The sequence below is a fragment of the Drosophila bipectinata genome, chromosome 2L, assembly GCF_030179905.1.
Source record: "Drosophila bipectinata strain 14024-0381.07 chromosome 2L, DbipHiC1v2, whole genome shotgun sequence".
NCBI lineage: Eukaryota > Metazoa > Arthropoda > Insecta > Diptera > Drosophilidae > Drosophila > Drosophila bipectinata.
This window is the reverse complement of record NC_091736.1, coordinates 5,659,001-5,682,940: the sequence shown is the minus strand read 5'-3', so window position 1 is coordinate 5,682,940 and position 23,940 is coordinate 5,659,001. Positions and strand designations below refer to the sequence as shown.

Genomic DNA, 23,940 nt, shown 5'->3' with positions numbered 1-23,940 from the left:
CTTAAAGAGTCTCCAGCTTTTGATGCAGATTAATGGAGAAACACTCCACAAATCGATTAAGGTACTCCGCTTAAGGATCAGATGGAAATTGGCAAAGATATGGCTTTCGCGGTGGGTGATATTGGGCTCCCATGCATTTTCAGCATTTTTGAAGGGGACCCATCAGAAAAATTGACAAAAAAGTGAAAAAATAATTTGTGTCCAGCTTTTGATGCAGATTAATGGAGAATCGAGCCACAAATCGATTAAGGTACTCCGCTTAAAGATCAGATGGAAATTGGCAAAGATATGGCTTTCGCGGTGGGTGATATTGGGCTCCCATGCATTTTCAGCATTTTTGAACGGGACCCATCAGAAAAATTGACAAAAAAGTGAAAAAATAATTTGTGTCCAGCTTTTGATGCAGATTAATAAAGAATCACTCCACAAATTGATTAAGGTACTCCGCTCAAGGATCAGATGGAAATTGGAAAAGATTTGGCTTTTGCGGTAAGTGATATTGGGCTCCCACGCATTTTCAGTATTTTTGAAGGGGACCCATCAGAAAAATTGACAAAAAAGTGAAAAAATAATTTGTATCCAGATTTTGATGCAGATTAATGGAGAATCGAGCCACAAATCGATTAAGGTACTCCGCTCAAGGATCAGATGGAAATTGGCAAAGATATGGCTTTCGCGGTGGGTGATATTGGGCTCCCATGCATTTTCAGCATTTTTGAACGGGACCCATCAGAAAAATTGACAAAAAAGTGAAAAAATAATTTGTGTCCAGCTTTTGATGCAGATTAATAAAGAATCACTCCACAAATTGATTAAGGTACTCCGCTCAAGGATCAGATGGAAATTGGAAAAGATTTGGCTTTTGCGGTAAGTGATATTGGGCTCCCACGCATTTTCAGTATTTTTGAAGGGGACCCATCAGAAAAATTGACAAAAAAGTGAAAAAATAATTTGTATCCAGATTTTGATGCAGATTAATGGAGAATCGAGCCACAAATCGATTAAGGTACTCCGCTCAAGGATCAGATGGAAATTGGCAAAGATATGGCTGTCGCGGTGGGTGATATTGGGCTCTCATGCATTTTCAGCATTTTTGAACGGGACCCATCAGAAAAATTGACAAAAAAGTGAAAAAATAATTTGTGTCCAGCTTTTGATGCAGATTAATGGAGAATCACTCCACGAATCGATTAAGGTACTCCGCTTAAAGATCAGATGGAAATTGGCAAAGATATGGCTTTCGCGGTGGGTGATATTGGGCTCCCATGCATTTTCAGCATTTTTGAACGGGACCCATCAGAAAAATTGACAAAAAAGTGAAAAAATAATTTGTGTCCAGCTTTTGATGCAGATTAATAAAGAATCACTCCACAAATTGATTAAGGTACTCCGCTCAAGGATCAGATGGAAATTGGAAAAGATTTGGCTTTTGCGGTAAGTGATATTGGGCTCCCACGCATTTTCAGTATTTTTGAAGGGGACCCATCAGAAAAATTGACAAAAAAGTTAAAAAATAATTTGTATCCAGATTTTGATGCAGATTAATGGAGAATCGAGCCACAAATCGATTAAGGTACTCCGCTCAAGGATCAGATGGAAATTGGCAAAGATATGGCTGTCGCGGTGGGTGATATTGGGCTCTCATGCATTTTCAGCATTTTTGAACGGGACCCATCAGAAAAATTGACAAAAAAGTGAAAAAATAATTTGTGTCCAGCTTTTGATGCAGATTAATGGAGAATCACTCCACGAATCGATTAAGGTACTCCGCTTAAAGATCTGATGGGAATTGGCAAAGATATGGCTGTCGCGGTGGGTGATATTGGGCTCCCATGCATTTTCAGCATTTTTGAACGGGACCCATCAGAAAAATTGACAAAAAAGTGAAAAAATAATTTGTATCCAGATTTTGATGCAGATAAATGGAGAATCACTCCACAAATCGATTAAGGTACTCCGCTCAAGGATCAGATGGAAACTGGCAAAGATATGGCTTTCGCGGTGGGTGATATTGGGCTCCCATGCATTTTCAGCATTTTTGAAGGGGACCCATCAGAAAAATTGACAAAAAAGTTAAAAAATAATTTGTATCCAGATTTTGATGCAGATAAATGGAGAATCACTCCACAAATCGATTAAGGTACTCCGCTCAAGGATCAGATGGAAATTGGCAAAGATATGGCTGTCGCGGTGGGTGATATTGGGCTCTCATGCATTTTCAGCATTTTTGAACGGGACCCATCAGAAAAATTGACAAAAAAGTGAAAAAATAATTTGTGTCCAGCTTTTGATGCAGATTAATGGAGAATCACTCCACGAATCGATTAAGGTACTCCGCTCAAGGATCAGATGGAAATTGGCAAAGATATGGCTTTCGCGGTGGGTGATATTGGGCTCCCATGCATTTTCAGCATTTTTGAAGGGGACCCATCAGAAAAATTGACAAAAAAGTGAAAAAATAATTTGTATCCAGATTTTGATGCAGATTAATGGAGAATCGAGCCACAAATCGATTAAGGTACTCCGCTCAAGGATCAGATGGAAATTGGCAAAGATATGGCTGTCGCGGTGGGTGATATTGGGCTCTCATGCATTTTCAGCATTTTTGAACGGGACCCATCAGAAAAATTGACAAAAAAGTGAAAAAATAATTTGTGTCCAGCTTTTGATGCAGATTAATGGAGAATCACTCCACGAATCGATTAAGGTACTCCGCTTAAAGATCAGATGGAAATTGGCAAAGATATGGCTTTCGCGGTGGGTGATATTGGGCTCCCATGCATTTTCAGCATTTTTGAAGGGGACCCATCAGAAAAATTGACAAAAAAGTGAAAAAATAATTTGTGTCCAGATTTTGATGCAGATTAATGGAGAATCACTCCACAAATCGATTAAGGTACTCCGCTCAAGGATCAGATGGAAACTGGCAAAGATATGGCTTTCGCGGTGGGTGATATTGGGCTCCCATGCATTTTCAGCATTTTTGAAGGGGACCCATCAGAAAAATTGACAAAAAAGTGAAAAAATAAATAGTATCCAGATTTTGATGCAGATTAATGGAAAATCGATCCACAAATCGATAAAGGCATTCCGTTTAAGGATCGGATAGAAATTGGCCAAGATATGGCTTTCGCGGTGGGTGATATTGGGCTCCCATGCATTTTCAGCATTTTTGAAGGGGACCCATCAGAAAAATTGACAAAAAAGTGAAAAAATAATTTGTTTCCAGGTTTTGATTTAGATTAATGGAGAATCGAGCCACAAATCGATTAAGGTACTCCGCTCAAGGATCAGATGGAAATTGGCAAAGATATGGCCTTCGCGGTGGGTGATATTGGGCTCCCATGCATTTTCAGCATTTTTGAAGATGACCCATCAGAAAAATTGACAAAAAAGTGAAAAAATAATTTGTATCCAGATTTTGATGCAGATTGGTGGAGAATCGAGCCACAAATCGATTAAGGTACTCCGCTCAAGGATCAAATGGGAATTGGCAAAGATATGGCTTTCGCGGTGGGTGATATTGGGCTCCCATGCATTTTCAGCATTTTTGAAGGGGACCCATCAGAAAAATTGACAAAAAAGTGCAAAAATAATTTGTATCCAGATTTTGATGCAGATTAATGGAGAATCACTCCACAAATCGATTAAGGTACTCCGCTCAAGGATCAGATAGAAATTAGCAAAGATATGGCCTTCGCGGTGGGTGATATTGGGCTCCCATGCATTTTCCATATTTTTGAGGTGGAGCTCTTAGAAGAATGTTCATGTTTCCATTAATTTGTCATCATAAATACAAAATCATACAAATATCTTAAGTAATGCATAATCACTTTAAGTTTTATTTGATAATTATATTCTAGTGAAATCGTTTGGGCAACATTAGTCGCCTAAGTCGATACTTTTCGTACATGTAAGTGGAATACGGCCGAATAGTGATGTAATAAATAATTTCCACAAAGCTAAGAAGACTTGCACCCACGAAGAGACCCGTAGTGCCACCAATAGATACTTTGTAGAATAGAAAAAGAAATATTTTAGAATAAATATTGATAGATTTTAGAAATAAACTCACCCACTAAATCCAGCTTGCCACGAACCAAGTTCCTTTTATATCGCTCCGTAGGAAGTTCAATCAATCCCACTTCAATCCTGGAAATGGCCTGTGTTCCTGTCATAGTATCCTTGCTGTCATATACCGTGGTTATGTCCACCTCCGTGCAGGAAGGCAGACAGTCACAGACCAGACCTTTGCGACCACGACGCTTCGACCATTTGGCAATGATGACCGAGAGATCCTCATAGTTCCGGTTGAGGCACTCCAGACCGTCCATGTTGCACAGTTGCCAGTCGGGGGAGTTAGGGGATAGGTGGCTGGAGCAGTTACACAGCTCCATCTGTCGATCTTTGCGACATTGCACTGTACAGGCACTGTAGCTGTAATAGTTGTGTACTCCCAGGATATTCTCGTCAGCGAAGCGACAATTTCTTTGATGGACACTAGTCTGGCGAATCTCCTCGTCGTTCTCGATGTCACGTTTTGAGATATATCGACTGAAAATTTATATATATAATTATATAAATTGATAGTATTATTAATATTTTCTTACACAAAGGATATGTAAGGACCAACCACTAGGAAGTCAGTTTTGGGTGTAACCAATGTGGGTACCTCCTCTGTGCCCAAAATGAAGACCTTTAATATTAAAAACAATTATTTTTACAAAAAACAATTAAAATAGCCATGGCTGAAGCTTTTCAAATGTGAATAGCATGCTTTTAGGATGTTACCTTCGTTAAGTTTCGTCTTCTTACCAATTTTTGTATTAAACTTACCGTGGCTTCCGTATGCAATTCCATTTTTAAAGTACCCGGACCGGTGTAGCGATTCGAGTACATGTTAAGCTTTGGGCCCTTGTTTTTCCTAAAGATATATATACTTAGAAAAGATTTAATAAAAATTAAAAAAATAAATACCTACCCAGCTTGGAGTGAATTAATGGCATAACAAATACCCAGCTCGGTTTCCATGCGATGAAAGTACTTGCAACACTCAAAGGGCTTGCTGTTCCATTCGCAATTGCTGATGGAGTCCACACAGCTGCTTCTGACCAACTCAGCATAATAGGAGAAGTTTGAATAGAAACAGGAGGTGGTCGAATCCGGGCCACTGCATTCGTGAACTGTGTGGTAGGACTCCCCACGAAAGAAGGCAATCTCACTGAGAACTTCCTCCAAGGTGAAGTCATGATCAGAGCCCCATAATCTTTAGAATACAATATATAAATATATTAGTTAAAAATTGATATTTTGTAAGCTCACTGCTCTGCCACTTCTTGAATCCTATCCATATTTTTTGACTCGCAAACTATAATGGCTGGGAAATTGGTGCTCCAATCGCGATAGGAACTCTCTACCACGAAACTAATGGCATTATTCTCAAAGGCACCTGAATTATAATATTTTATAGATAATCCTTAAAGCTCATACTCATAATCACTCACTTAAAGAAGCTTTAATAAGCAGCCATGAAGCATACCAAGACACAACCAAACAAAGAACCCAGAAAATCCTTTCTATCCAGCTGGCATCCTTGTCCACAATGAATCTGGCTCCATGCAAAGTGGAATTCTTCAGGTATTCCTCCAAGATTCTACTAAAATTCATACTGGTAGTGTTCCCTTTGAGGTCTCTTATGCAACTGCTATGTTTCTAAAATATGTAACTGAATTATGACCAGGTTTCGGTCAAATATCTAGGTTATTCATCTCGTTCTATTTCGTCATATGCTTATTTTCCCAGCCAGCTAACACGCACGGGGAATTAAATAAACATTTAGCTTTGGATTAACATTTGGTGAAGTAAACTTTTCTTAATTGTGATACTAACTAATATAAGTCAACGTTTGTTTGATAAGCACACTTGTAAAGCCCTATAATTTATCCCCACGAAATCCTAGCAATTTGTTGCCAACTGGGAAGTGTGAGTGGCGTGTTTATAAGGCGTGTTTATAAAGTAAATAAACTAGGAAGATTTTGATAAATATTTAGACAATATAATTTTTCTAACACTGTAGGAAAAATTGTGGTTAAAACTGTCGGTAAAGATGAAATATCAGTCTCGCTACTATTAAAAATAAAAAACACCCGACCCTTAATTTATTCCCTGTCTAGGCTGAAAGCAAATAAGACAAAAAAGATTTTCGTTGCTATTGTTTAAAAGGGTATTACCCCGCTTGGGGGAATGCAAACACGGATTCTTCTTTATCTCCAAAAAATTTACAATAGTCTCGGCTGTAGAGTGAAAGTCAAACATTAGGGAATATAAAGCGCCGAGAACACACGGAAAATCTTAACAGTTGACTTTTCTACCGTTGAGATGGCTACCGAACTGGTACTTAGCTCCAGCGAAATTCGCGGATTATGCCAGCGATATTTACATCAGGATGTGCCCAGTTCGGACCCGGGCTTCGATATAATTAGCTATGAACTCAAGTCCACGTCAGATGCCCCGGCTGGATATCTGGGCAGTCACTTCTACCTGCAGGTCACCGTACAACTTCACGATCCCGAGGAACGGAAGCAGCTGACATTCTTCTCGAAGGCAGCTCCCGAGGGCAATGGACCACGAATGGAGTATCTGGAGGATTTTGGGGTGTTCCAGAAGGAGATTGCCGTCTACAAGGATGTACTACCCGAGCTTCAGAAGGCCTGCGCCCCAGTAGCACCCAATTGCTATTACGCGGATAAAAACCTGCTGGTATTTGAGAATCTGGCGGATCAGGATTACCGCATGGGCGCCGGCCGTGATGGACTGCTCGACTACCGACAGCTGCAATGTTGCCTGAAAACCCTGGCTGCCATGCATGCCGGATCCATTATCCAGGAGCAAAGAACTGGAAAGAAGCTACCAGAATCCCACCCAAAGGCGGTTGTCGAAAATGCCTATCCTCTCGGAGTAAAGCCAAATCATCTTAGGATGGTGAACTTCAATAACGCTTGCAAAGTGCTAAAGGAGTTCGTAAAACTGATACCCAAATATGAGTCCAAGCTTGAATATATTCTGGAGAACTTTACCCAGAAGATGTCGTTTATCTTCGAGGCTGTCAAGACTTCAAAGAAGTACCAGAACACTCTGCTTCATGGTGATCTGTGGGCCAACAACATTATGTTCCAGTATGGCAAATATGGAGAGACTCCGTTTCAGTGCCGAATAGTTGACTTCCAACTGGCTAGGTATGCTCCTCCAGCCCTGGATGTTATCACCGTCCTCACCATACCCACTTCCAAGCAGTTCCGGGATCAACATCTCAACGAGTTACTGGCTCAGTACTATAGTTTCATGAGAGAGTTTCTCAAGAGAGCCGACTTGGATATAGCTCGGTTCATACCAGAGAAGAGTTTCTTCGATTCGGTGCAGGAGTTCCGCAGTATTGGACTGATCGAGAGCTGCCTCTTCTGCCACCTGGTCATGCTCCCGCCCTCCTGCACCCAAAAGTTGACCAGCTCCGCCGATGGCTTCAATGACTTCTTCAGTAATCGACGGATCGAGATCTGTCTGGAGGCCTTTAACTCTGATGAGCTCTACCGAAATCGTATGGTGGATATGATTCAGGACTTTGTGGATAACTTTGTTTTAAAAGGGGATCTGTAAATGGGGCATAAATAATATTATTTGTTGATTATTTGTTAAAACTTAGGGCACCTTTATTGTGTATAAAAATAGTTAATGTAAATAAAATAAAAAATAAACAGAATATGAGCTATGATTTGTAAAATAAGAAGCAAGTTTATGAAATATATGAAACCTGCAATTAAAATGTAAATTTTTTGATTAATTGTTATAATCATAGGCCCATAAAAAGCAGAAGAAAATCCCTTAACCCCAGCTTAAATTTTCCCTAAAAAAATATGATTACTCAGCTTTTGTCGTATGCTTCGTTGAGTTTTCGTTTTCATTTTCGTATAGCTTGTCGTTTCTTTTTTTGTTAAGTTTTGAAAACTTTCAAGTTGTGTCCAAAACCTGCAATCGGATCCGATCTCCGGCTTCGGACCGTCTCTGTCTGTTGGTTAACAGACTGGAGGCGAACTTAAATTCAGTTGCCAATTGGCCGCGATCAAATCCACAACTGCTGACGGGTCTTGAAAACTAAACGGTCATTACGCGATTAAGTAAAAAACATTATATCCTGAAATTAAATATTAAAAAAAAAAATTACTCAACAAATTAAAAATGTGAGTTGTTGAATGTTGTGGAGTGAATATACTATAGTTTAAGACTAAATAACTAAAACTAATTTAATGTGTGCCAAAAGACTCCTTAAAGACGACACAAAAATTGCATAATTTTAAAAAATAAAAAGCTATAAAAAATGGGTATGATCCCAGAGCAATTTAAAAATTTGCTGCGGTTGCCGCCACCCAAAGATCAATGAAAATCTGTGACAAAAAACACTATACCAACCACAATGAAAAAAGCCCATAAACAACTTGACCTATCACAAGAGCAGCCGTTACTACAACAATACCGTCACAACATTGACTGACAAGCATAAAATCGAAAAAAATCTCTCGACGGGTGTACTCAACACATAATTTAGTTTAACGGTCACGTTTTTTTAACAAATGCGAAAAAATGCCCAAAAAAAAATATAAAAAAGACTCTACGAAAACCAAATCAAATTCATAATAAAAAAAGACTATTTTTAACAATAAACTTTACGAAAAATTATATGAATGCAATATCCGAAAAATTGTTACGATTGTTGTGCTATACAGCATTTTCAATTAACCCGTGTGAAGACACAAAACAAACGAGTCTTTAGCTGTTGGCCACCACTTACGCCATTTGGCTAATAAATATGATCCGCAATGACCGCAAATCAATATTGACCACAATCGTGGTAGATGGGAGGGCGTGGCAGGGGGTGGGCAGAGGGAGTTAACGGCTCGCGCTACGTGGTCTTAAAGGCTGACACACTTTTTTTCACCTACCTGGTTTCGAACGAAAGTGAAAATTGGTCAATTCGGTAATTGGGCATTATTGAATAGTAATTTATTGGAAAGTGATATTTGGTAATTAATTTAAAGTGGGTTGGTTTAAACCGTAAATTAAAAACAAAAATTAAATATTTATCACAAAAAAAATTAAGAGATATGCTCTTAATGCCGTGAAAATTATCAAATGGTTCTAGAAATATTGGGAAGAAGTATAAGATTGATGGTCCTGAGCTTAAATAAATGTACCAAATTTTAATCTTTTTAAAAGTATTCTTTTATTAAAAATACCTCTAATATTTAAAAACAAGTATAACCAATTTTCGTTTTATGAAAATTATTAATAACCACATCCCCTCCTATTAAGAAAAAGATTTTCAATTATAATGTGTAATAAAAGAGGTTTAATTAAAAACTTCATGGGGAAATGAAATGTGCATAAAACGGATGATGATGGAAAAAACATCCTCAACGAAGGCAACCTTGAAACGGTTTAAAAAGTTCACACTTTCGAAAAAATTAACGATCATTGCCCCATTGGAGGGCATAAAAAAAAGCATAGTAAAAGAAACATGTAATGAGCATTAAGTGCAGGGCAAGGCATATACTACTTTTAATTTTTTGGGAGAGATTGAGATTTCTGCTCTGTAGCCAAGGTTCTCCTGCGACCTTTCACCTAATAACGGTTACGATCCAACCGACCCAATTTATAGCCCCAGTTTTTTGCTCCCACAAACCGAGAAGCGAGAAAAGAAAATTGTAACAGATGCGTGAAGCATATTTCCTCATTGTATGCAAAATATAAACAAATTTGTGGACGTTGTAGAATAACAATAATACACAATACGTCAATCTTTGTCAATTAACCACATGACCCAAATTTGGAATGCTGGAATGGAATGGCATGGAGCTATATACTGATATATATCCTCACGTATGTCTGTATGAATGTAAAAAAGCGAAAAACTGCAGCGACGCGTTGTGGTGCGGCGTTGACGCCAATTGGATTCCATTGACCTAATCAGACCCAACAACAGCAACGTAAATAGTTGTAGTTGCTTTTGTATCTTGTAAGTAAGTAGCTGTCCCAGCGAAATCCCCTGTCCCAACAACAACAACAAAGGTAGTTGGTATACAAAATAAGTAAAGAAAACCTGAAAATGCCAGCACATTTTCGGCAGGGGCAGAGGGGGCAGGAGGACAGGGGCAGGAACTGGGAAGGCTGGCGTCTTTTGCGCATGCGCAAAACGGCAGAATTGCATAATCCAGACCCGGCCACCACCGGCTACAACCGCTTGGATAGCAACCGCAGGCGAAATGCACCACCGACATCAAGTCATGGGACATCAGTTGGGTGTGACCACGAGTGGTGTCCGAAATTGGATGGGTCAGTGAACTGAATTTTTTATAGAAAATGGTTTGGAAATATACCTAGAATGGGAGTTAAAAAAATAGTAGTTTGGTTCTATCATTCTTAAAATCCTTTTTATTTTCTTTGGGTTGCCAAAAAAAAAGTAAGGTCCTTGTTAGAGTTATACAACAATGTTATATATTGTTGATTTTTGAAAGGGAATTTTAATCCCAATCAACAGAGTATCCAATATTAGTAATTCTCCCAGTATGTGTAATTCTTCTACTATTTTTCCCAAAAATATCCTTTTGCTTTCAAATGGCCAGTTTCTCAATTCAAGCCCTTTTGGCCCTGGATGTTGCATCATACCCGTACTTACCTCAACGTCAACTGTATAAAAATCTCATTATCAGGCCCGGCTTTGTCCATCTTTCTGCCTCAAAAAATGCCATGAACCATCGGCAAGCCATGAGTTAGCAAGTTAACTGAAGGGCGGCATACACACCAAGCAGACACTTTTTAAAACAAAAACCACTCATATCGAAAGCGCAAGTGCCGCAAGTGGCAATATCAAGTCCAAAACTTACATCACCGGCCAGAAACAAGAGTCTCTGTGGTGGTAGGTAGCTCGTCGCATATATTCACTGCCGGTTATCCAATTAAAAGCAAAGATCAGGGATCTTTTTGCAGCCAAAGTGGGCCGCAAACTGCAAGTTGGTTTAAAAAAAAAAAACATACAAAACGAATGTATCTGCAGTGTAAGTGAAGTTTTTCGCTACGCAGCACGCGACATCTAGGAAATGGCAGACACATGACAACCGACTTTTGCTGTTGCAGACAAACAGAAACTGCCACTGCCACAGATAGTGATGCTTGAAATTTTAAGAGATAATATTATGATTTAAAATAATATATTTTAAAGATTTGTTCCTCAATTCAACTTCTTAAACCCTGTAACCCTTTAAAAGTTTTTTTGATAAAAAGCCATATTGGTAGCACTACCACAAGTTGTTGCCCAGTCAGCTGACTTGACCACAAAGTTGTCCCGGCCACCGGGCACCGGCCAAGTAAGTGAAAAGCGGTCATTTAGGCGTGGACTGGATGCGTGGATGGCGGTGGGGATGCGTGTGTATTCGTGACAGGCGGAAACTTGTAATATTATATGCACGCCACAATTATGCAATGATCTTCATAATAATTTAAGTCGAGCAAGTGGAATCTGTCAGTCAGTCAGCCCAATCCAACGAGGCGTGATCTTCTTTTTTTTTCTTCACTTTTGTTCAAGGTGCCACCTGCCCGGTCGTCTCATCTGGTCCAGTCTCTTTGTGGCTATAATGGCCATTAGCACTCTAATTGAAGCCCGGCCACAGAGGAATCTGCAACATATAGCAGTGGTGGAGAATGCAGCCTGGGAACAGACACTACCCCAACAGTTCCAGAATCCCTTCTACAAAACACCGCGGGTGAGGGATGCCCTGGCCAGATCTAGTTGGTTCGGACCAGGTGAAGAAGTGGTAAGTTTACTTTTTACTTTAAAAAAAAATAAAAAATGAAAGCTTAGTTTTTTGGGGCAACGAGTCGTATGCGTAATTTTTTGTCCACATGTCGTATACGTAATTTATTTCCTATAGAATTTTTTTAATTCTAATTTTTAAAATAAAACTCAATTATTGTTTATATTTTCATTTCAGGTCTATGATCGCCAAGCTGAAAAAATCCCCCGCATGGAAATCTACAATGTCCTCTCCCATGCCGGCCTAATACCTCGCCGGCGTTTTCTTTAATTTAAAAAAATCACTTTTGAATCATCACCTTAATCTGTACACTGTAAACCATGTGAAAATAAAAATCAAAGTCATTAGTTTAGGAACCTAATTAGAAAAGCGTTTTCATCAATAAACACACAAAGAAGGAAATAAACAAGAGCCCATTTTTTACAAGCACTTTTATTATCAATTTCTTATAAAAAATAGAAGAATTTTAAACTTTTCTTTTCTACAGAAAAACAACTACTAACTTTGATTATATTCATAACTTTAGTTTGGTTCTCAGAGCCCCAATGATCTTCAATCGATTGTCCAATGCCTGTTGGTCTACATCCAAGCCGGATAGCTGATCTTCCAGCTTCTCGTTCTGTTCCAGCAAGGATTTTCGGGTGGCTCCCACTTTGGGCCTCCTCACCTCACCCTCCTCTAGTTCTTCCTCGTCTACGACCTCCTCCTCCTCATCATCGCTATCGGTGTGCGACAAACCATTGCCATTGATGCCATTGGAATCCCCGTTAGTGACTCCGAGATTGCCTCCGGGCTGCGAAGAGTGTCTCGAGGTTGTGTCCGCCGGGGTGAGCAGAGATTTGACGAATTCGCCGCAAATCAGGCTCATGGATGGCATCGTGTGGGCGGACAGATTGACAAACTGTAATAGAGAAATGAATATTAATTGACATTGACCTTGGTGAAGTTCAAAAAGTGTGTTAGTGGATGACAGTGATGAGTAAAGGAGTTTTAAGAAAAAAATCTAGAAAAAATAGTCGAAAATATACTATACTATTGGTTAATACTACTATATATACAACTAGCCACACTTTAATAATTTTAGCTAAATCATAGCTAAAGTGCCACAACTGTCTAGCAATGTCGGCTGCTTTTGGGTTATTATTTGAATTATTTTCGGGTGTCGAGGGTGTCGAGATTGAGGTTCAAGTTCGGCGCTGGACAATGTTAATCACATGATTATTATTCGGTTTTCTGGTTTGTCATTGTCGAGCGTCTTATAAATGCGCCGCACAAGCCCTCAAGTACTCCCAGCACTATTAACCTTCGCGCATGCGTCCGCGGCCTGTTGATATTATTGCTCCATTTTGGCAAACTAATCAAAATCAGCAAAAACAATCAAAAGTGCAGGCATTTTGCTGACTTTTTTTTTTTATTGGCAAAAAAATATTTTGTTTATTTTTTTTCTTTGGAAAATTCCAGGAAGCATACGTTGATAATGTTGTAAGTCAGTGACTCGGTCAGTCAGTAAATCAACCCCAAAACCGACCAAAACCAGAATAAACTCTTGGAAAATACGGTAATTGACGAAAGCAATTACGCTGACTGGCTTTTCACGTGGCAACAGAGCCGCAAAAAAATCCTCAGAGGACACACAAAGCGATACCAATTATTAGCCCAACATAATCGACTATTGGCCGAAAAGGAAAGTGTCACAGGCACGCAATGGAAAATATTTATAGGGGTGGTGGTAAGTGCAAGGGCAAGGGTAATAAGGTTTAATTTAATATACAGTGGATATTAAAAATAATAAATAATAATTATCAAGTTTTATGCATTTTATTTCTATTGTTAAAAATAATCTTAATTTCAAAATAGTCTTAGTTTCAGTGTTAATCTAACTATTATTAAAACCCATCCCACTGTGCCAAGTCCGGCGTCCCCCATTCACAATAGCCCCACCAGAGAGCACAAACAAAGAGAGAGTGGCAGAGAGAGCCCCCCAAACCATAACAAGCCGCACTTTACGAGCTTCGTTCGGTTAGAATTATGAGAGAGCGGCGAGTATAAATGGCCGAAAGCCTCGACGATGGCTCCACATTTACCGTTGCATTCCACACCAACAGCTGGGAGCGGAACTCGGAGAGCCACCGACGAGCACAAACAACGGAAGCGCGTGCCGCTAAAGTTTACGGAAATAAAAAGCGGACAAAAGTTCAACCTCTCTCTCGTCTTAAACTGCAACTGACAAAGTGCCAAATCCTGATTAAACGATTTACGAGCCAATAAACACAAACACCAAAGCAAGTGCAGAGTGCAGAGTAAAAAAAAAAATAACTTCCACGAAAATATCCGGAAAATGTGGCCCAACTTTGTAGGCATCATTTCCCTGCTGTGCCTTGCATTCTTTGCTTGGGCCAGTGCTGGACCTGTGCCAATTGTGAATGAGGTGAGTGGTGGAGTGGGGTTAGAAGCTACGGGGGAGGTTAACCGGAGTTGCATCCAAAAAGCACAGCAGGGGGCACGTATTTGGGGCAATGACTTTACTCAAATTTCAAGCTAAAATGGCTGCCAGTTGCAAGCAGGAAGTGCAAGCTGACTAATTAAAAGTGGGCGGCGTGAATTGCTGTGCAGTCTTAATTAAAAGATTGCTTTTGAATTAAGATATTAGGGCTTTAACTAATTAGCTAAGATCAAGACTTTTAAGAAAGTATCAGTAATGGATAGAATTCCCATACCCCTCTAATCTATCAGGAAAAACATCTTATGCAAGATTCTAAAATAGGAAACTGAGAAAAACAAAGTGTTGTTTGTTGAACACGTTTGGGGCGTGTGGTACTGTTAATCAGTGTAACTAAATATAGCCGCGAGGCAAAAGATTTCCTCCCAATATCAAGTATGACTTGGTATTATAATTTATATAATTTTTTTTAAATATTCAGTAATCCATATCCCTTATCAATGGCTGTGCAGACTTGACCCTTCACAGAATAAACAAAGTGATTAATTAATTATAAAAATAATCCAACAACTGATTACCGTGAATGATCTTTGGATCGCAGGAATACCCCCGAAATATTAAAGTCAAGTTCAGGCGATAATTTGAATATTATATAATATTATTATTCGGAGATTAAGGGATCAGATGATAGACCTATCCCAAAACTATCCGAAAAGTGAATCGCAGTTGCCAGGCTGATATAACTCACATGACTTGCGGGTCCAAAAATAAAGCCCAGTTGAGCAAACAGCGTTATAAATCTCAATGGAAATGGAAATTATTCAAATTGAGTTGAACACAAGTTGGGCGCAGAGCCAGAACACAAAAGAGCACCACTAACTAAAGGGACAAAAGACTAAACCAACGTCAGAATCGTGGAAAATCAACTAGAATATATATGCCATTTAGCCAGAACTTTGAACCCCTTCAGTAGGCCACAAACATAGTTCCTTATTGTATCTATTTTTGGGATATAATCTCTGATATAATCTTAACTATATCTAACTTTATAATTTCCTTATATTATTAGCACCAACAACTGATGCCCAAGGTCCCTCAGTGGCACTGCCTTCGCTACTTCAAGCACGATGTCCTGATGATGCGACGCTGTCGTCACTTGCGAGTCCCAACGGCGCCACGGCTGGGGGACGTCATCAAGCGGAAGAAGAAGTAGTATCCGGCCGATAGACAATCCAAATCCGAATCAAAATCAAAAATACTCAACATGACTGAGCAACAAAATCAATTAAAACTACAGTTTTTAAAGGATTTCTAAATCAGACCAAAGCTAAACCAAATCATATATATGTACATCCTTAGCATTTCTAACTATTATAAGCCTAACCAATTGTACTTCATAGATGTTTAAGATTTTAATAAAATTAAATTTCCAAAAACCTAAACTCACCGCATTAACTGCACTGTGTTCTCCACGGCCAATGATCAGAGGACCACTCCTCTTCTCCGGAGAGTCTTCTTGCTGTCGTTTGGTCACGTGTATCCCGAATGTCGCATGCCTCAGCAGATTCTCGGTGTCGGCAGGCTTGGCGAAGCTGATCGGGGCTGGGGCATCATCCGAGGGACTGTGTCCATGCGGCGCCAGGTAGGCTATCTCCTGGGAGTGGGTGAGCATCAGCAGCGTCGACTGCGCCTGCCAGTCCACGTTGATGGAGGTCTGCTTGGGCTGTCTCCTGGGCAACCAGGCCAGGCCATAGGTCTTGGGCAGATTGCTGCGCTGGTACAGAGGCAGTGGTACATTCGGTTGGAAAACATGCACTAGGAATTGGGAATTATAATTATTAACTAAACATAACCTTTAGTTAGCTTCCAGGTTACTCACATTCATCATTTCTCGTGATGACAGCCATTAGATTGGTCAGCGGATCAAAGGCCAGCTGTCGCACGGACAGTTTCAGACCCGCCTGGAGTCGCAGTGTTAACAGGTTCCAGATGAGCACCCGGGACTCGGTGCAGACTGCCACCAGATGTGCCTGATTTCCTGCCCCGAATTGCACACTCGATATCTGAGCTGATTTCTGAAGAGGAGCTGACCTCGCGGGTATCTTCTTTACATTCGTCTGGGATTGGCTCTTCTCATCCAACTTGACCTTTTTGCTGGGGTTCTTCTGTTTGGGTTGGCTGCTTTCGTCCAGCTTCAAGACGCTAAACAGGGCCATCACCTCCTGGGGCACCAGGTTCTCGAAGCTCTGCCGCCTCTTGGCCAGCTCGTCCAGCCGCTGCTTGGCTTTGAAACGATGCCGCGTGTGGAGGCGATGTAGTCGGTCGTCCAGCTGACGGATTTTCGTCTTAGCTGCCTGCGAAGACACCGCTCTCTGTTGAAGGTGCTCCATTAGCCGCTGCTGGTGAACCGCGGGCACCGAGCATTGTATCCCAAAGCGACGCAGAAGCTGCAACTTCTGATGCAGGCCGAGTTCGGACATTTTCATGATGTAGTTGAACACAGACTCCTTTTGGGCATCGTCCGGTTGATTGAGAAGCTTGCCTTTCGCCGGGAGACCAGCTATTAGTTCCTTGGCCTGCTGCACCAGTTTCTCATCGTTGCTATTCAGGATGCTGTTCAGCAGCGCCGACAACTGTTGCCTCCTCTGGGCGAATTCTTTCCTCGCTCCGTTCAATGGATTCTGGGCCAATCGTAGCTGGGCTTTGGATACCACACCATCTAAGCCGGGCGGACAACTGAGGGTCTTCAGGGGAAGATGGGGATTCCTGGCGTCGTACAGAGCCAAAATGTTTCCATAGCCCACGGCCAGTAGGGAACCATCCTGCGAGAAAGAGAGCGAACCAACGGGCAGGTTTCTGTAACTCGTCTGTGCCAGGCAGCTCCACATATTGCCGCGCTTGTAAATGTTCTCCGATTCTGTCAAGCCCCAGACTTTAACGACATTATCCTTGCCGGCGGTGGCGCAGCGCAAGTTGTTTACTTGGAACTGATTGGAGAAGATGATGGACTGGAAGCCATGCTCGTGAGGTAGGTCTACTTCTGTGTTTAGGATATAGCTATAAGGAAAGTTATTATTTAAAGTTTTTGAAAGATTTTATTTCACTCTCACCTTTGTAACTTCTCGTTGAACTGCCAGAACTTGAGGCGTACTTCCGGGAAGTTCTCCAGGTCATTGTATTCCTCACCAGTGGCCATCCAATCGATATTAAATGCGGCCTTAGTTATCCTGGAATTGTAGATAATACGACTAGTCTCCTGATTCAGAATGTTACTGTCCACCACACGAAGCTGAAGGCAAGGAATTAGTCTATTATTTTCCAAAAATTAATTGTTTATAAAGAAATACTAACATTGTACAGCATACTCTTTGTGTAAGCCGAATAGAACTGCAAGTGACCCGTCCTACCATTCAGCACCAGGGAATTCGTCCTGGGATTGAGGCACAAGCCCAAGGGAAACTTGCTCCTTCCCGTCTTATCCTGCGTCTCGTACGTAAAGTGCTGAACAGTGGAGTTGATCGTATGACTGCTGCCGCTCAGCAGCTGAATGGCATTATCCTCCGTGCAAACCAGGACATTCTCACCGTCATTGCTGACCACAATATGCCGTATCGCACTGGCCATCCGGGGCACATACTTACGTTTCTCGGGCGTAGCCAATGTCCACTTGACCAGCACACACTCTTGCCCGCCGCTGTAGAGGCTTACGCCGGAGCGCGAGAACGCCAGGCTGGTCACCTCGTTGTGGTGCCAGTGGTACAGCCTGTTGGTCATGGTCTTGTGGTTATCAAAATCACGCCACACAAAGATTTGGCCGGAAGCGTCGCCAGTGGCGGCCACCTTCTCGGAGGAACTCATCCTCACACAAGTGATCAAGTTCTGGTTCGCGCTCTTGAATCGGATGAAGTTCCAGGACACATAGTTTACGAAATAGACGTACATTCCCTGAGCCAGGATGATGTATTTGAACTGGCCCTTGCCCACATCCACAAGAGGTGTGCGTATTCTGCAAAAAGTAAACATTTAGTATGAGGCAACAGGTTGTTGTTTTCGGGAGAGGAGTACCCACTTCAACTTCAGGCCGCAGTTTATGGGCACTGTTTCCCCAGTGGTGGTGTTGACCACAGAATAGTCCACAGAAGACCCGCTCTTCTTCTTGGATGTCACGAAGGCGCAGGCGGTCTCGCCGCCCTTGTAAAGGTTCAAGAGGTCGCATGTCAACACTGTGGTGTTTCCCTCGGAACACAACTTCAGAGAAGCAGAATGCTTCAGTACACCAGCCGCCCAGTTCCAGCGCAGCAGATCCCCAGTACTCGTACAACCTATCAGGAGTTCCGGCTGCTTTAAATCCAGCTCCAAACTTATCAGAGGCGCCTTGGCATCGTCCAGCACTCTGGTGAGCTCTCCAGTGATAGTGGCATACACCTGCACCTTCGACAGGCAGCGGACGAACATGAACCTATAAAGAAAATATATATTATATAGATTTATTAGAAATCATAGGGTATATAGCTAACCTTCCATCGGGGGAGAAGACGGGCGCATGTTCCACGATGTTGCCGCCAGCCAGGAACTGCAGCTCCAGGCGATCGTCAAAGATCATGGTATTTCGGGGGGACGTGGACTCTAAAAACCGTCAGTGCTTTGGCACTGTCTATGGGTGGGAATATAGCCCAATTTCAGCTATTTAAGCCGTTTTTCGCAGTCACTTTCAGAGTAAATTAAAATCACATCAATGCACGTGTAGCATATAAACAGTGATGCCAGATGACCAAGAAGCAGAGCTGATGAAGGAAAATACCAAAAAATATACCAAAACACAATCGTGGTTCCGCGGTTCGTTGTGAACTGTTAAACCTAGTCTGTAGTTTAACAAAAATAACTATATTCATAATTAAAATAAGGCTACAAAAACTACATTTTGTAATAGCCCAGCTATTTAGGAAAAGGATTTAATTCATAAAATTTTTAAAAACTCTTTTATTTGAAAATTAAGCGTAATTTTAAGACCTATATAGAAAAAAATACCGAATACATAATCGATAACAGTTCACTGGTTCCATGGTTCTTTGGTTCTCTTCAGCTGTAAACGTCTCAAAAGAAAAAAACATTTCGTTAATGGATCAATTCGGGCTCGAAAACCAACCAATATAGCCGTCTTAGCTGGCCAGGCATACGACTTTATTCATTCAAATAGCGACACATCAAATATTGCCTTCAGGAACTCAGGATAATGCAGAACAAGCTCAAGAGGCCAACAGAGACAACAACAAAAACAACAACTAGCATGTGCAACATAGCATGGAAATCGGGGAACTTCACGGACTACTTGCTGGCAAGTAGTTCCAGGACATGGACCTTGATAGTACTTATTTTCGTAGGCCTTGTAAGCCTATCCCAAGCCGCTGATCCGCTCAAGGTTATTTATGCTGTGAACGCCGGAGGTGAGGAGCACACGGACCGCAATGGCATCCAGTACGATGCAGATCCTTTGAAAGGAGTTGGAATCGCCTCGGACTATGGGAAGCACCTACTGATGATCGGACGGGTGCAGGAGCAAGACGAGGTTCTATATAGAACGGAACGCTATCACACCACCACATTTGGTTACGACTTGCCCAGCGATGGGGATGGAGATTACGCGCTGATTATGAAATTCTGTGAAGTTTACTTTGACGCCCCCCAGAAAAAGGTCTTCGATGTACTCCTGAATCGCAAACACACGATTGTCAAGCAGCTGGACATATATGACCAGGTGGGCAGGGGATCGGCACACGACGAAATCGTTTACTTTAAAATCAACAACGGAAGATTGCACTACGACGGCGAGGTCTCCGACGTGAGGAACGGACGTCTTCGATTAGACTTCATCAAGGGGGCTCTGGACAATCCCAAGATAAATGCCTTCGCCTTGCTGAAGGGTGATGTCTCCCAGCTACCACGTCTGCATGGCACCGAGGCTAGTGAAAGAATCAAACCCGAGGGCGGAAGCAGCAAACCGACCCAGGCCCAACAAAGTGAGCGCATTGTACGCTCTCAGAGGAACGACATAGACGAGGATGACGAGGATCTGGACGATGAGGAGTTCGAGGAGGAGCTGCCCGAGGAGAAGGCCGCTGAACCGAGGCAGGATGTCCAGACGCAGCAGAGTTCAGACCCAAAACGCTCCTACAGCGGTCCGAAGCAACCCAATCCCTACTCAATGGACGACTCATCCATATTGTTGCCTGTTTTCATTGCCATCGGGGCCTTTATACCGCTTCTATTCTGCCTGTGCAAGCTGTGATCCTCTAATGTCCATCCAGTGATCTCGGCCAGCGTTGAATTCTTACGTTTTGTGATTTTGATAAAAGACTTAATTGTATACTTATCGTTTAGTTCTTATGTTAGGCATCCCTAGAGAACAATTTCCCTGACTTCCCCAGAGCGCAGATGTTCCTTCCCTCTTTCCTTTCCGCAATATGAATACGCTTTTCGAGTTCCTTTAGTTTTTTTTCCACTGCCGTTCCCGGGTCGGGTACTTAATCTTAAAACATAATCAGTTAATGGAATCTTGGAATTTTACCAGCTCGCTTGACTGTTCTTTTGGCGGAAGCGCACAAGTTTAGGCGCCTTTTAGGGCAGTTTGGCTTAGAAACTGTTAATTTTGAGTGACGAAATAAAATAAACCTTGTTTGTTATCAATAAAAGGGAGTTTTTATATATTTTTTTATAAAATACTATGGTGTGCTACAGTTTAAAATAATCTTAAATTGATATAATAGAGGGGACTACTAAAATTCGTTCTAGTAATAACCTAAAAATAGTTCACAAATTAAATAATTATTTTACATTATATTGTAGCAACAAAGTACCGGGTATTTTTATTTATTTTAAAAAAAAATAGGCACAAACTAAATCCAGTTTCAAATATATACCCATTTTGTTAAAAAACTGCTTACAAAAAAATAATTCAAAAATATATTATCCCTTAAATCGATAAAAAATAGCAACACCGGCTGTAGAGCGAACCAGTGCTGGATAACGCCCGAGAGTCCTGTCGATACATTGTTGGCAAGAGACGTCCTGGCGGCCGCTGGGAAAACTTTCGACGCAAAGAAAATTCAGTCATCAGCGCGTGTCCATCGAGTCGACAGTGAAAATGTGCCAGCGGCGGTTCTACTTCACAAAGTACACCAATTTCCATAAGAACCACATCAAGTTGTTTGCTGTTTATATGAAAACGGCAAATCTGATGCAAAACTTCAACGTGCTCAAGCGTTCGCTATAAGCGCTGCTGTGGCCTCTTCCTCCTCATCCAAATCCTCCCGCTCCCCCCCCCTCAGCAAGCGTAAATTAAATTACAAAATTCAAGAAAAAAATATGAATCCGGGCTGTGTGTGTTAGTGTATTTTACATAGTGCTATTAAAATTGAAAAGTAAATCCTTTAACGCTTAAAATTCAAGAGTGAAAGAATTTGCGAGACAAAACCATGCCATTATGCGACTGAAATTGGTGAAAAATTCCAAATATATATTAGCGGCTTAGATCTAGAAATATTTAAAGCTTAATTAGGCGTGTCTGCCAGGAGGCCTCCGAAAAACAAAAAAAACTAAAGGTGGGTTATTGCCAGCCCTTACATAATAGTTAATTAAGTATACGCCGGGGATGGTTTAACTGATAATATTGCATAATATCGGATCCACAAGTTCTGTATAATGTTTACCGACTTGCCGTCTGTCGTCCTTTCATCAAAAATTTGACTTTGGCCAAAGCCATAAATCGTACACCCGAAAAAATAATGCCTTCTTGTTCGGTCATCAGGAGTGCAGTGTATCAGAGAGAAGGGTGGCTCTCCCGATAGCTTTCTCTCGGCCATTTTGAGTGGTAACGGTAACGTTCTCCCACGCCAAACAGATGTTTTTGACGTTCGTTTTGCGCATGTGATGTGCCTGAAGGAGTATCGGTGTGCCTACGCTAAACAAAAACAAATTGTCGATGCCGACGCCGTTTTTACGTCACAACCGCTACTGCAGTTCATAACGAAAACAATAACAACAGTATGCAACTCTCAAAAGCAGGCTACAGTTTTGTATCCATGAGTGTCAGGTGGATGTATGTATGTGTGTGTGTGTGGGTGGGAAAGTGTGGGCGATGGATATTTTATATAATGCAAAAAAAGAACCGCAATATGGATGTTTGGATTTGGTTATTATTGTTGCTTCGAATGTAAATGATGCTGTTCGGTCAAGTGGACAATGACATCTACATATAAGAAAAAAATCCACAATTCAAAATTAGGGTCCTTGAACAGCTGTATTCGGTTTCTGATAAAAAGAAAACGTTTTTTGTTTTTAAATGTAGCTTTAACAGAATTACTAAAAATAAAATAATAAAAAATAAAATAATTCTAAACTACCAAAATGCTTAGTAGCTACCCTACTAGTCTCAAAGCCTTATTAAGTTCATAAGCTTGTTTATGATTTTAAATTTTTTTTCTTTTCTTTATGTACTAAAAGTTTTAAAATATATTATTTTCTTTCTATATATGTAGTTTTTAGTGTAATACCATTAGTTTGAGAAGTTCTGGCTCCCCAGGCACTGCGGCAAAGCCATTACTATTGTCTGAACGTCACGCCCCAAAAAAAGGACTTCGGCCGAGTTTGTTTTTCCCTGATTTACTGTACGGCCGCCTTTGTCCTGTGTCCTTCGTCCATGGTCATTGCAAAAGTGTAATATGAAATAAAATTGTTGTATTCCAATGCCCATGTTTCTCTATCTGACTGTGGAGATGTATGTAGATGGTGGAGCTGTCTGATTTGTTCGTTTGCTATTTTCGGTTTTGCAGGGGCATGTCCTGCGGCGTGTCCTTGAGAATAGACTGAAGCTTACATAATAGACGCGAACGCTTCGGGGGAGGCTATAGAATGGCTGGGGCATTATTATTATTACTACAATGTTTTTGCAGAACTGAAAGTTGAAGCCGCACACACGCTCTTAACATTCAAGTCTAATGAACCTGAAGTAGCATTACGTCCATTGCCTCGGCTCTTCAGCAAAGTTTGAGCCAAAGTTTTGACAGTTTCCCGTTTTGTGTGTTTTTGTTTTTCCAAAGAAGGCTTTGGGGATTGCCTTTATGCCATCTCAAAGCCAAGACAACTGGATTTTTTAATGAGGACAATAAAAATATATGCGAAAAAAAAACAACTCTTAAAAAGTAATGGCCTTAAAAGGAACCACAAAAGCCTCTTCGAATGTATTCGTTCATCATTAATTTCTCAAATCATTAGCCAAATTGTATCCCAGCTTGCTTGGTTTTTATTGTATATCATTGTATATCCACTCTCCTCTCCATTCATAAAACCGTCGTTACGAGCATCCAATCAAGGCAGACGACGCAGTTTCGCAGAAAAGAACCCCCAGCGAACTGTCCTTAGGATTCAATTACGTGCACTTAGCTGCAGCCGTTCAAGTACAAGGATAATGTATACACTATTATATTATCTTTGTGGTGTGATGGATAAAAGAGCTGTTTGCCAGCCACCCACACAGACAGAACCAGGCGGCTGCCAACTACCGATCGATATTATGGAAATGCCACGAGCCACAGAGCTGATATTGAAATGTTTGCACTTGCTCTGTGCCCTTTGCAATTATCA

At 41.1% G+C, this 23,940-nt stretch overlaps 7 protein-coding genes across 7 annotated transcripts; 5 read left to right on the top strand and 2 right to left on the bottom strand.

Moving 5' to 3' along the window:
- Nucleotides 1-3,859: 3,859 nt before the first annotated feature.
- On the bottom strand, nucleotides 3,860-5,898 carry ppk13 (pickpocket 13). Its single transcript, XM_043211453.2, has 7 exons — nucleotides 5,505-5,898; nucleotides 5,323-5,449; nucleotides 4,982-5,266; nucleotides 4,837-4,924; nucleotides 4,611-4,696; nucleotides 4,076-4,554; nucleotides 3,860-4,011 (listed from the first exon to the last, which is right to left on the bottom strand). Exons 1-7 carry the CDS (start codon nucleotides 5,665-5,667, stop codon nucleotides 3,860-3,862), a joined length of 1,380 nt encoding a protein of 459 aa, XP_043067388.1. The 5' UTR covers nucleotides 5,668-5,898.
- Nucleotides 5,899-6,339: 441 nt separating this feature from the next.
- LOC108123978 (uncharacterized) lies at nucleotides 6,340-7,825 on the top strand. The gene has a single exon (XM_017239438.3). The coding sequence runs from the start codon at nucleotides 6,379-6,381 to the stop codon at nucleotides 7,651-7,653; it is 1,275 nt and encodes a 424-aa protein (XP_017094927.3). The 5' UTR covers nucleotides 6,340-6,378; the 3' UTR covers nucleotides 7,654-7,825.
- Nucleotides 7,826-11,604: 3,779 nt separating this feature from the next.
- On the top strand, nucleotides 11,605-12,195 carry LOC108123979 (uncharacterized). The gene is made up of 2 exons (XM_043211412.2): nucleotides 11,605-11,861; nucleotides 12,039-12,195. The coding sequence occupies exons 1-2, from the start codon at nucleotides 11,682-11,684 to the stop codon at nucleotides 12,129-12,131; spliced, it is 273 nt and encodes a 90-aa protein (XP_043067347.1). The 5' UTR covers nucleotides 11,605-11,681; the 3' UTR covers nucleotides 12,132-12,195.
- Nucleotides 12,196-12,290: 95 nt separating this feature from the next.
- l(2)05287 (WD repeat-containing protein l(2)05287) lies at nucleotides 12,291-19,074 on the bottom strand. The gene is made up of 7 exons (XM_017239436.3): nucleotides 18,819-19,074; nucleotides 18,371-18,760; nucleotides 17,653-18,307; nucleotides 17,412-17,590; nucleotides 16,181-17,358; nucleotides 15,749-16,116; nucleotides 12,291-12,762 (listed from the first exon to the last, which is right to left on the bottom strand). Exons 1-7 carry the CDS (start codon nucleotides 18,902-18,904, stop codon nucleotides 12,376-12,378), a joined length of 3,243 nt encoding a protein of 1,080 aa, XP_017094925.2. The 5' UTR covers nucleotides 18,905-19,074; the 3' UTR covers nucleotides 12,291-12,375.
- Nucleotides 13,937-15,743, top strand: LOC108123980 (uncharacterized). Its single transcript, XM_017239442.3, has 2 exons — nucleotides 13,937-14,289; nucleotides 15,371-15,743. The coding sequence occupies exons 1-2, from the start codon at nucleotides 14,200-14,202 to the stop codon at nucleotides 15,512-15,514; spliced, it is 234 nt and encodes a 77-aa protein (XP_017094931.2). The 5' UTR covers nucleotides 13,937-14,199; the 3' UTR covers nucleotides 15,515-15,743.
- Nucleotides 19,075-19,363: 289 nt separating the features above from the next.
- LOC108123951 (malectin-A) lies at nucleotides 19,364-20,990 on the top strand. The gene has a single exon (XM_017239390.3). The coding sequence runs from the start codon at nucleotides 19,535-19,537 to the stop codon at nucleotides 20,585-20,587; it is 1,053 nt and encodes a 350-aa protein (XP_017094879.3). The 5' UTR covers nucleotides 19,364-19,534; the 3' UTR covers nucleotides 20,588-20,990.
- A 406-nt stretch (nucleotides 20,991-21,396) lies between these two features.
- LOC122321488 (uncharacterized) lies at nucleotides 21,397-22,084 on the top strand. The gene has a single exon (XM_043211499.2). It carries the CDS (start codon nucleotides 21,443-21,445, stop codon nucleotides 21,569-21,571), a length of 129 nt encoding a protein of 42 aa, XP_043067434.1. The 5' UTR covers nucleotides 21,397-21,442; the 3' UTR covers nucleotides 21,572-22,084.
- The last annotated feature ends 1,856 nt before the right edge of the window (nucleotides 22,085-23,940 follow it).